This window comes from Triticum aestivum, chromosome 3B (genome assembly GCF_018294505.1).
Source record: "Triticum aestivum cultivar Chinese Spring chromosome 3B, IWGSC CS RefSeq v2.1, whole genome shotgun sequence".
Lineage (NCBI taxonomy): Eukaryota > Viridiplantae > Streptophyta > Magnoliopsida > Poales > Poaceae > Triticum > Triticum aestivum.
In genome coordinates this window covers 188,471,366-188,484,539 of record NC_057801.1, presented here as the reverse complement: position 1 = coordinate 188,484,539, position 13,174 = coordinate 188,471,366, and the positions used below count along the sequence as shown (strand labels likewise).

General features: G+C 49.2%; 1 protein-coding gene across 1 annotated transcript; it reads left to right on the top strand.

Moving 5' to 3' along the window:
- The first annotated feature begins 8,109 nt into the window (after nucleotides 1-8,109).
- On the top strand, nucleotides 8,110-9,976 carry LOC123069293 (GDSL esterase/lipase At5g45910). The gene is made up of 5 exons (XM_044492109.1): nucleotides 8,110-8,462; nucleotides 8,546-8,749; nucleotides 8,849-8,994; nucleotides 9,087-9,363; nucleotides 9,444-9,976. Exons 1-5 carry the CDS (start codon nucleotides 8,165-8,167, stop codon nucleotides 9,653-9,655), a joined length of 1,137 nt encoding a protein of 378 aa, XP_044348044.1. The 5' UTR covers nucleotides 8,110-8,164; the 3' UTR covers nucleotides 9,656-9,976.
- The last annotated feature ends 3,198 nt before the right edge of the window (nucleotides 9,977-13,174 follow it).

Below are 13,174 nucleotides of genomic sequence, written 5' to 3'. Positions count from 1 at the left end.
GCAGTGTGATGAAAACAGCTTGGAGCTCAACTCCCCTGGACACTGCCACAACCCCTAAATGTCAGGAGGCACCAAGATAGAATTTCTGTCACAATGATATTGGACCGATTCCACAATACCCGCGTGATCCTAAAAAATTGAGTGAAAAAGGAGAGTAATGGAAACAAAACACCTATGTCATGATTCCTCACCAGAGCTATGAAGGGGATAAGTAGTAAAAAGAATTCCTACTCTCCGGTATATAACTAGACCCAAAATAGTTTTTTCCAGGCTCAATAATGGCAACAGTTCGATCAATCAGGGGGGCTCCTACGGTCGGTAAGACTTTGATACCAACTTGTAGCGCCCAAGATGCGATTCTATCCCAATCACATGATGAATTCATGATTGGGGCACAATCACATTTTGAGCGCATAGCAAGGTGGATATCATTACAACATACCGTGTACTGAATATATGAGAATACAAGATAAAGGTTTACACTCGCCACAAGCTACATCATGAATACATCAATACATATCAATCATCATACAGAAGAGCAAGATCTGAATATGGATGAAATCAAACCAAAAAAGGAGAACGACATCCACCCTGCTAATCCCAGGCTCCCGACCCGGAACCTATCCCTTGATCAAAGAAGAAGCAGAAGAAGAACTCCAAAACAAGCATGCATCGCTCTCGTGTCAGATTATCGCATTACTTGTACCTGCACCTGTTGTTGTAGTAGTCTGGGAGCCACGAGGACTCAACAATCCCATTACCATGGGTATCAAGACTAGCAAAGCTTACTGGGTATAGAATGGATAAGTGGTGAGATTGCGGCAAGCACTAAGCATTTGTATGGTGGCTGACTTATGAGTACAAGAGTAAGAAGAGTAACTACGCATATGGCCGCAAACAAGTAATGATCAAGAAGTGATCCTAAACTACTTACGAGTCAAACATAACCCTACCATGTTCTCTTCTCGAACTCACTCGAAAAGAGACGGTCACGGTTACACATGCGGTTGGTGTATTTTATTTTGGATTTGGTGTCAAGTTCTCTATAACCGAATATTAAAAATTTCAATCTGCCACATAACCGTGGGCACGGCTTCCGGAAAGATTAAACCCTGCAGGGGTGTCCCAACTTAGTCCATCACAAACTCTCATGATCCGCGGGGGAAAATCCTCCATTCCGGAACAACCCGATCAAGCTCGAAATCCCGGTTCACAAGACATTTCGACAATGGTAAAACAAAACCAGCAAGACCTCCCGACATGCCGACACCCTGATAGTAGCCGCGCGTATCTCGTCTCAGGCCACGATCGGATGGGACAAGCTATGAGTAAAACATATCCTCAAGTTTCCCCGTGGTGGCCCTGTAGGCTGCCCGGTTTGGACCAACACTCATGAGGAGCACTAGCCCAGGTTGTTGATTAAGAATAGTTATTATTAGGAAAATGGTAAAACCAAAGTTGGGCCTTGATGGAAGAGTTTTATTCAAAGCAAACTGTCAAGGGGCCCCATAAACCCCGACCATGTTAGGAATGCAAAATCAAGGAACATAACACCGGTATGACGGCAACTAAGGCGGCAAGAGTGGAACAAAACACCAAGCAAAAGGCCGAGCCTTCCACCCTTTACCAAGTATATAGATGCATTAATTAAATAAGAGATATTGTGATATCCCATGATATCCATGTCCCAACATGGAACAAACTGCAACTGCACCTGCAACTAGCAATGCTATAAGAGGGGCTGAGCAAAGCGCTAACATAGCCAAACAAAGGTTTGCTGGGAAGCTAGAAAAGGATAGATGCTTATCATGGCATATTGGGAGGCTTGATAAACAAGTGGTAGGTAGCGCGACATAGCGATAGCATCAAGACAACTAGCAAATCAAAGATAATAGTGGTATCCAAAGTAACGTTCATCTTGCCTGAAATCCCGCTAGGAAGAAGACCGAATCCATGAAGTAGACGAACAGGCGTAGTCGAACGAATCCTCACAACTGCAACCTAACCGGAACTATCGAGAATAAGCACAATCGGAAAGAAGCAAACAACTTGGTAAACAACCAAGCATAATCATGGCATCATGCGTAATCAAGTATGATGCATGTCCAGTTTAATGATTCATGGCACGAGAAAGTGCAACAAACAATAATACAAATTAAGTGGAGCCCAATATGCAACGAGTTGCATATTGATGAAACACCACCTTCAATTATTTAGTTCACTCTCGTTTATGAACAAGACACGATTAAATGTTGGTTAACATGGCAAGAGGTGAAGCATGAGCAAACTAACTATTTAGGCAAGTTAAATGAGGCCGGAAACAATAAACAACAATTCCGGAAAATCCCCGTATGCATATTTTGAATTTGGTACTGTTCTTCCCTATACACAATTTTAGAGTTGTTAAACATGCAAAGTAAGTGAACCATGTTAATCTATGCATTTTTCTACACCATTTACATATAAAGTTTATTTTTCGGAGCTACGGTTATTTATTTATGAATAAAACCGTTTTAGCGTGTCATTTATGCCAATTAATGCAAACAACAGTGTAAACATTTTAAACAAGGATGAAAGTAGCATATTATGAAACTAGATGAAATTCTAAGCATTTTACATATAAAGTTTGTTTAATTCTAATGCACAGTTTGTGAGTTATTAATGGAATGAACATGGAGGGTCAATATGTAAATATAAGTTTCTGGATAAAATAAGTAAATTCGTTCGGCAAAAAAACATGAGTCAGGCCGAAATTGTGTTGCAGGCTGCACAGGGGGCGTTGGATCTGGTGCTCGCCATGGGCTTCCGCCTAGTTGAGGAGGAGACAGGCCGACGGGACTGCAGGCTTGGGAGGGCCACAGAAGAGAGGCCGGCTCGGGGCGATGCGGCTGGATCGAGCGAGGAGGTGGGGGAGGTATGGTCAACGCTCGAGGACGAGCGCTAGCTTGATGCAGGATGAGGCTCGAAGTAGAGGAGGTCGCAGGTGGGCGACACAGCAGAGGGAACTTGGCGCGGCACTCAAGCGAGGAAGATGGCCGACGCGGGCTCTCGGGCATGGGGAGGCGACATGGAACTGGCGGGAAGGCACAGGCAAGGTGAGGTCGGCCTGATCCAGAGCTTGGACGGTGTCGAGGCGGTTCCCTGCACTGGGAGAGGGAGACGGGGAGATGACAGAGGGAGGGAACGAGAGTAGACATCAGAGGAGGCAGGGAAGGAGGGCGGTGCTCGGGCCTGCTGGTCGGTGCTTGAGGTGGCCGCTGCTGCTGCTCGTCGGGCCGGCGGAGGCAAGCTCCGGCGGTTCGATGTCATAGCCGGCAAGGTCTTGCGAGGGGAGGAGGCGTGAGGACGAAGTACGAAGACGAGAGGCTAGTGCCTTGGAGGCTTGCCATGGCTCGGGCACTCGGGTCGAGAGGGGGCACTGGGAGTTATGGAAAGGATGGACAGTGAGGTGGCTCGGGGCAGCTTGGGGCTTGAGGAGCTCGGGATCGAGCCTCCTGCTCGATCTGGAGGCGGGCATGAAGATGGATCGAAGGGAGGAGGTGGTTGGCCCGGTGCTGAAAACGAGAGAGGCGGTCGGTTGCGGGTTTGGATCTGGGAGATCCCGAGGTGGGAGGCGAGTGGGTGGTTGGCTGGCGGCGGCGTGGTGGGAAAGGGTGGATTTGATAGGCTAGGCTAGGTTTTGAACCGGTATATATATACAGCAGGTGGGTTAGCTTAGGGGCTATTCGGTCCCTCTGATCGTAACTGAACGGCCTGAAATAAATAGGTTAGGAAGTCCAAATAATGAATCGAAGATGTTTTAGTGATGTTTGGGGATGATCCAGACCCTTCGGTCACGACTTTCCGGGTCAGGTCGGGTAAGTTTTCTGATGCGCACGCGAGGGGGTCTCAGAGAGGGTCAACGGAGACAAAGAGAGAAGCGACAACTATGAACGAGTATGGGTTTTATGAAAACATGCAGATGCAATATGCATGATGCGATGATGAATGCAACAAATGATTAAAACATACGACAACAACGAAAAACATGGAAGGCATCTGGACTCTGGAGCGTCGGTCTCGGGTTGTCACAAGGGGGTCTTCTTCCCCATTGAACCTTATCTCTTGAGCTCGTGTTTTCCCCCCATTGTTGACCTTCTTCGAGCTTTCTATCTCTCAATTCCTCCTTGGATTCTTGCTTGTTTTTTTTTTGGGGGGGAGAGGGAGGAGATCTAGATCCACATTTCCACCAACCACTTTCTCCTCTATGTGAGGGGAACCCCTTCGATATAGATCTTGGAGTTCTTGGTGTTATCCTTCTTGTTCTTTCTCTCTTTTTCATCCATAACTTTGTTGCTTTGGTGGGATTTGACAGTGAGGGACTTGGGCACTCCGTGTGCCCTTGCTATTGCATTAGTTTCATTGGTTTGAGTTCTCCATGGTGATACGTGGAAGTTACAAGTTGAGAATCTTATTACTCTTGGGTGCTTGGTACCCTTGAGCTTGTTCCTCTTGGGTGCCTTGGTGCTCTAGATGGTTGGTGGTGTTCGGAGCTCAATCATTATGGTATAAAGCGTCGGGGTCTCCAATTAGGTTGTGGAGATTGCACCGAGCAATTTGATGGGTACCGATGACCGCCCCCAAGGGTTGCCAAAGTGTACGGGTTCGGTGACCGCCCCCAAGGGTTGCCATTTGTACGGGTTCGGTGACCGCCCCCAAGGGTTGCCATTTGTACGGGTTCGGTGACCGCCCTCAAGGGTCCCTTAGTGGAATCACGTCATCTTGCATTGTTGGAGGGTGTGAGAAGATTACGGTGGGCTTAGTGGCTTCTTGGGGAGCATTGTGCCTCCACACCGCTCCAAACAGAGATTAACATCCGCAAGGGCGTGAACTTCGGGATACATCATCGTCTCCGCGTGCCTCGGTTATCTCTTACCCAAGCCCTTTACTTATGCACTTTACTTTTTGATAGCCACAGTATTTCATGTTATATATCTTGCTATCACTTAGTTGTTTATCTTGCTTAGCATAAGTTGTTGGTGCACATAGGTGAGCCTAGTTGTTTTAGGTTTTGTGCTTGGCAAATTAACCGCTAGGTTTATTCCGCATTTGTTCAAGCCTAAACTGTAATTATTTTAAAGCGCCTATTAACCCCTCCCCCTCTAGGCGTCATCCACGATCTTTCACCAGAACCGTTTGAATTGGACTGTCCGAATCACGGAAGCCATCCAACATCGACCTGTATCGGTCGACGGAGCGGTCCGAGCGCGATTTCTCTTGCAAACCGGAGACAAAACTGGGGGAGGTTTGCGGGAGCCCGGATCGCTCCCAAGTCCGTTTCTGACCGTCCCGGCCCACCAAAAAAATCTCTGCCCCCCGTCAACTCCTGCCCGACGCCAGTTGTGCGCATTCATGCCGTTGTAGAGCGCACTGCTCCGTATTGAAGATGGCTCAAGACGGACGCGATCTCTCACTGCCTCCACCATTAAAGCGGCGCCCCGGCTGAGGGCGCCGTCTGCTGCACGCGCAGCTGAACATGCCTCCTCGCCGCATTCATATGCCTCCATTAACCCCGCGTGGAGCCGAGAAACCTACTCCAGCCGCACGTCCGTTCAGGAGCGGGTCGGCCGAGCTCCTCCCGTCCGCCCTCTATTTAAACGATGGCAGGCACAAGGCAAGGATCACTCCCCTCTGTCGCTCCCCCTATCTCCTCTTTCACCATTTTCTCCACCATTTTGATGGCATCCGATGGGCAGGAAGAGTAGTTCTCCGGCATAAAAGTCGACATGGTGGCCCCCGGCCCGGCGAATACGAGCGAGGCAGCTCGCTGCTCCACGTTCCTCCCCTAGGCCAACAGAGCAAGTCTCCGGCCCAATCCGACGCGTGGTTCAACAACTCGCCGATCCAAGCCAGCTCACGGAGGAGTGGCGAGTTGCTCCAGGCCGGCATGGAGGGGAGAACGGCGGCATGGGCATGGACGACGTCGCGTCGTACCGCCCCTCCAATGCCTACGACCGCACCATCTGCCATCAACACGCGCGTAGCCGTGCCATGCAGACAGAGAGAGAAGGCGGGTGCACACAGTGGCGAAGCCACGTTATAGTTGGGTAGTCAATTGACTACACAACAATTTGGAACATCGAAGACCACCACGTCTCCGTACTCTCCCCAGGGCTAAGAAACGGGTTCTGGAAACTGACTAAGACAGGCCCATTTGTTATCTGATATGGTTTGCCTGTGATTTGGCTGGCCCATATAGTAAAGGAAAGTGCACACGGACGTCCAAATTATAACTTTCCTAATCCGCCGATTCTTAAATCTGGTGATTACTCTTTCTACTACTACTTCTCCCTTCTTCACCTTCGCATGTAATCCCTAATGGCCAACGAGGGCATAATGCCGGCATGAAGGAGCACATCATGCACGGATGCGCATGTTGCACACCAAGCGTTGACGCCGCCTCGCCGGCTGGAATCACCACCGTGAGCACGGCCACCACTGGCGACCGGCGAGTGCACCAGGAGTCTAGCACGAGGTCCATTTTCTTACATTTGTACGTTATATCTTCTTCATCTTCCAATTTTTTTTCTTGTACTAAGAAATTAAGATCTTGTTTTTCATAGTAAAAGGCTTGTTTTGTCACTTGTTAGATCTTATGTTTGGTAATGACACCAATGAAAAATTCATAAATTAGTCAAAGGGCTGCAACCAGAAATATGTGTAAAATGAAGTATGGTCTTTTATGTGCCTGTTTATTTTGTCCAAAAAAATTCATTTAAAAAGCTTGACAACACAAGGCCTGGATCCTGGCACCGCAACTGGGTGCACGGAGGAGATCGACGAGTCGGTGGCCAGCACATCCGCGTCAACGTCTGCTGGCAATTTCGAGGGAAAGTAGAACACTGGAGGCCGTCGTCGCTTGGGTCCCAGAAAGGCCATCGCCGTCGCGTCCCTGGCTTGTATAGCTGGTGACGTGCCCGGATTCTTCTTTATCTTAGACCACCCTGACCTGGGCGTCCAGGGAAGCATCCTTCCCCTCCGTCTGAAGCACCCTCTTCGCCATACTTCGATGAGAGGCTCTGCGCGTCTGTACATGCTCATAGTTTTAACTTTTTAGTTAATTCCAAAATGTAACCGTTAGTATGAAACCCGTCATGTTTGTATGAAATCAGGTCGAGTTTATATGAAATCCGTCCGTGTTTGCACGAATTTCGTCCGGTTGGTTTGAGTTGTTGTGAAAATGTATACGGCCAGCATTGGATGGCTGTCTCCCGCATCCTTGTCCACGGAATGGTCCTCCTTGTCCGCGGACGGATGCGGGAGGTTTTTTTGGGTTGCCGTTGGAGATGCCCTGACTTTTGGTTGGATGTTTTTAGAAATGATCCAGGTAAAAAACCTGGTCTTCGGCCGGTGGTCGGAGTCGGTGATGGTGAAGCCTTTGGCGTCGTTTTCTTCGTGAAGGCATCATCGAGCTGAAGCTCCCAACTCCTCCCGCTACCTCTGAGGGAAACCGTTAATCAATTGATCGGATGATGGCGGCGCACTTGTGTCGTTCTATACTTGAGGCATCATTCTTGGAGGTGTGCATTGGCTCGAGGGACCAGTGGACGATTTTAGCAGTGGAACGGCGTTTCATGTCACGCATCGACGATGTGGAGTCTTGGCAGCGTGACGCAGCAGGGTCTCACCGACGGATGTATGATGATGGACGTGCGAAGGGAGGTGGCGTTGTGTGGTGCCGTGGTGACGACGACGGCAGGCTGACAAGGTCGATGCGTCAATAACTGTTTTGAAGATGAATCGCTGGGAGACGGTGGCGGCGACCTCTGAGAATGCGCCGGACCGATGTGTGCCCCTGGTTGGGGCCTCCGATTTCAGATGTTATCCTTTGGTATGATGTCTATTTGTTATTCGGTTCGGACAATCGGCATCTCTTCATCAAGCAGTTAGAAATAACGACAGATGTTGCCAAAATGATGACTTTAAATTTAATGATATATTACTTTGTAAGATTTTTATAAATAACTAATAAAATGACTGCATGCATCATTCAGAATACAGAGACCGGATGGTCATCCTTCTTTAGAAAAAACGTCAGCCTGGAGATGTCCCCTACTGAGAATCGTAAGCCACGCGCTGCTGCGACTGCGAGGTGTCAACCCCCACAAGCCACAAGCCACAATCCATGGCCACCACCAAGATGTGCAAGCTGCCGAGCGCTACCAGGCTGTTTCTCTTCGTCGCGCAGCTGGGATGGACATGGGCACTGATCCCTCCTTCCCCCGTGGCCGTGGGCCTCTCTGCCCGGCGCTACGACTCCATCTTCAGCTTCGGCGACTCCTTCGCCGACACCGGCAACAACCCCGTCGTCTTCGCCGCCAGCTCCGTCTTCGACCCTGTCACGCGCCCACCCTACGGCTCCACCTTCTTCGGCCGCCCCACCGGCCGCAACTCCGACGGCCGCCTCATCATCGACTTCATCGGTACACATGCGCACTCAGTTGTCATGCTGCCCTCAACAAACTCCACTGATCTGATGTGGTCAACTCAACTGCTCTGCTTGCAGCTCAACGCCTCGGCCTGCCGCTCGTCCCGCCGTCCCTGGCGCACAACGGGAGCTTCTGCCGAGGCGCCAACTTCGCCGTCGGGAGCGCCACCGCTCTCGACGCCGCTTTCTTCCACGGTGGCAAGTTCCCTCTTAACGCCAGCTTGGACGTACAGCTGCAGTGGTTCGAGTCGCTCAAGCCTTCTCTCTGCCGCACAACCAAAGGTTGGTGCTAGTTCCAAGTCAAGCGACGCAAGCCATGTACGTATTTAGCTACCTGAAGAGTGATAAGGAATTGATATGAACCTTACATTTCCACTGCAGAGTGCGAGGCCTTCTTCGGCAGATCCCTCTTCTTCGTGGGCGAATTCGGGGTCAACGACTACCACTTCTCTTTCCTCACCAAGAGCGTGCAAGAGATCATGTCGTTCGTTCCAGATGTCATCAGGACCATCTCAACGGCCATCGAGGTACCTCGTCAGCAATGGATGTCAATGTAGCAAGTCACCAACCTGCATTGCAGCATTGCGCGGTATTGATCTAGCTATGGCAATGGCAACAGGGGCTGATCAAGCACGGGGCGACAAATTTCGTGGTTCCAGGGACAATCCCATCGGGATGCGCACCGCCGGTTCTCGCCTTGTTCCCCAGTGCCGCCCCGGCAGAATACAACTCCACCACCGGTTGCCTGGAAGATATCAACAAGCTAGGGATGCACCACAACCTGCTGCTGCAGGAGGCCCTTGACAAGCTCCGGGGCAGGCACCCGGACGCCATGATTGTTTATGCCGACCTCTTCGGTCCAATCATGGACATGGTGGAGTCGCCTGGCAAGTATGGTAAGCAAATTCAGAGCTATATTCTGCAGTAGGTTGTTTGCAGTAGGTGGTGGTAAAGGTTGATGGTTGTCATTCTGCAGGGTTTGAAGAAGATGTTCTTACCGTTTGTTGCGGAGGGCCTGGGACACTTTTCTGCGGCGATGAAGGTGCAAACCTATGCGAGAAACCGGCTGCTCGTCTGTTCTGGGATGGCGTCCACTTGACGGAGGCGGCTTACCGCTACATTGCCGATGTCTGGCTGGACAGCATAGACTCCCCTGCAAGACAGAGCAGATATCAGTTAGTGAGGTAGCAGAAGCTGCTCTGGTTCATGGACTGATGGCTATATGGATCGAGTCTGGCCTGTCTGACTCCATCAAGGACTTTCTGACCGAAAACCACTGGAAATGGAATGGAATCATGGAAGCTCCAAGATAAGACTCTGAAGGAGTCACGCTGAACTCCGAGCGAATTACACCATGCAAGTTACAAAACCAGCGGATAAAACATTTTTATGCTGATTCTAATACTGAGACACGCGGTTTATTTGGAAACTATTTCCTGTTCGTTTTAGAGTTATCTGTAGTTGATTGGATGGATCCGATCTGGAATTCGAGTACTGTTCGTTCTTCTATGTCATTACTCAAATATTCACCAGAAATGTCTTGGTACTGTTTGTTCTTCCATGTCATTACTCAAATATTCACCAGAATCTACAACCATGCATCATCGGGAAAATAAAATCTACAACCATACTAACAAGTAACTCTCACAGGTAAAATGACACAATTGTCATCCTTGTCTTCTGCAAACATTTGTATTGCTGCGGTAAACAATGGGAAACCCTGCTTCAAACATAAGGCTTAATTAGGTTTCTGCAAAAATCGCAGTCTGTGGAACTAAATCTACTGTACTAGAATTCATTCATATCATATCTTGCGCTCAATTTCAGATAGATAAATAAACTTGTTGTACTTTAGTTGTTCTGAAGATGAACGGACAAGCCTTTGTGTCATAAAAGAGGTGAAGCCGTTGGCTTAAAACAGCTTTTCCACAAGTCTATATATAATGTAACAAATTGCAGTTCAGAACCTTGGTCAATAAGGGGCAAGTGCAGTTCAGGAAAATACAGTACAAAAGACACAAACTTAATTCTTGATGTAGATCCTGGACAAATGGAACGAAGCTTTTGGTCCTTCAGAGACTATATAAGTCTGTAGAGGGAGTGCAATCCTCCATGCCCACAAAATTCAGCAGCGACCTCGGAATAGGAGGTACTTCAACATCCATGACACCCTCTAGCATGCGAACAACTTGCCCCATCATTGGCCTTTGATCCTCAGCATCTTGAATGCACCAGCATTGATAGGTGTGAGTGAACAAGTCCGGTACCAATTCCACTATTCTTTCATTTCATATTGAGTGAAACGGGATACATCCTCAACTTTAGGAAAAGGTAACTTGGTATTGTTTATCTCATTTCCTACTCACCTTTGCTCGAGTCTTGTGATGGATAGGCAAAGCACTCCACCTTCGGTCTACAACAACGACGAGTTCGATGCCACGAACAACAACTTCTACGCCAAGATGCACGCTCAAATGTGAGGAGATCAAAGCCCTCATCAAGTCCTACAAGCGATCTTCGTCATCTTCGAGAAGACGCTCAAGAGCACATGCCTCCGAGCTACCATCTCCGGCAAGATCACATTGGCATCGACACCATCACCAACAAGAATGTGAAAGTCAAGAGCTCAACACCAACAACCGCTCAACGACTTCACTACCTCCGTTGGTATCTTCGCCAAACGACTTCAAGGCATCTTCACCTACGGACATACGACATCTTCTCCAACAAGCACCCCAAGACTACGCTCAAGAGAAGCTCCCCAAGCTCAAGTCCGCGACTTCCACGAGCTACTACGACCTCGACATCGACCACACGATTCCTTTCTATGGGACTGAAGAACCCGAGGAGTCTCTTGAGTGGGAGTGCTTGATGGACGACTACCTCAAGCTACATCAAGTCCCTTCCAAAGATCAAGTGAAGTGCGCCACAAGAAACTTCCACGACTACGCGTCCACATGGTGGCTTCACAAACCTTCGGAGAGGTACGACATGAGTTGGCCCAAGATGAAGAGAGCTATGCGGCGAGAGTTCGTGCCTCCAACCTACACGGAACAACTTCTACGCCAATTGGAGAACACCATCCAAGGATCCAAGTCCATCGACACGTACTTCAAGGAGATGAAGAATGCCTTGCGATGAGCCGGCGTGGACAATCCTGTTTTGATAAAGTTCCACTTCATGATGGGATTGCACAACGACATCTCCAAGACTATCTTCCTCGAGAACTACAAGTCCCTCAACAACAACTACATTGGTGCTCTCAAGGTGGAACAAGAACTCATGAAGGCCAAGGCTTCTCCACCCCAAGCTCACTTCGCGACGACCAAGCTCCATGAGAACGAGCATGAGGATAGTACCACCAAGATGTCCAAACCCGACGAGCTCCAAGACGATGCTCCCAAGTTCGACTTCACCGCCATCCCTCTTTGTGGCATTGATGATGCCGAGTCTACATCGACTCTTTTTCAAGATGGTGCGGCGACGAGTACGACTACGAAGACCCTCAAGGACCAAGCTTTAGAGGCGAGCGATAAGGTGACGATCAAGGATGATGCTTCCATCTTTGGAGGCGAGAGTGATGATGTGCAATCTTCGGCCTTCATCCACATCAACGATGACGAGATGATCGAGCATGGGATTTTCCCTTCGGTCATGGAGGAGAGTGATGATGTGCCATCTTCGGCCTTCATCCACGGCGACAACAACGAGATGGTTGAGAATGGGTTTCTCCCTTCAACCACGACAACGTATGATGACTTGAGTGACTTGTGCCACCATATTGAGAATGAGAGCGAGTTCACCACTAGCCCCACATATGATGAGTTGCCATAATTCCCATGTGTGGAGAGCCACAACCCCCACCACTTGAGTGAGATGAGTGACTCCACCATATGTGAGATTGAGTGCACCAACTTTGAGGGAGTGAGTGAACCACCACATAGAGAGTGAGATAGTTGACAGATCTTGTGAGGCCAATTTCATCACTAACGACTTGACCTCTACCTCTATTGTGTCTTCTCATTTGGTGCTAGGTCCCATATATGATGATGCACCGATCCTCAACGACTTCGTCCTCCCTTTGGACAAGACGATGGCCATGGTAGAATATGATGCACCCCCCACATGGTTCCATCAAGATGAAGATGACCACTGAGGGAGTCCTGGTTTAGGGGGTATCCGGACAGCCGGACTATATACTTTGGCCGGACTGTTGGACTATGAAGATACAAGATTGAAGACTTCGTCTCGTGTCCGGATGGGACTCTCCTTTGCGTGGAAGGCAAGCTTGGCGATTCGGATGTTAGATCTCCTTCTCCATAACCGACTCTGTGTAACCCTAGCCTTCTCCAGTGTCTATATAAACCGGAGGGTTTAGTCCGTAGGACGAGGACGATCATAACCATAGGCTAGCTTCTAGGGTTTAGCCTCTACGATCTCGTGGTACATCAACTCTTGTAATACTCATATCATCAAGATCAATCAAGCAGGAAGTAGGGTATTAACTCCATGAAGAGGGCCCGAACCTGGGTAAACATCGTGTCCCTAGCCTCCTGTTACCATTAGCCTTAGACGCACAGTTCGGGACCCCCTACCCGAGATTTGCCAGTTTTGACACCAACATTGGTGCTTTCATTGAGAGTTCCTCTGTGTTGTCGCTGTAAGGCTCGATGGCTCCTTCAATCATCAACAACAACGCGGTCCAGG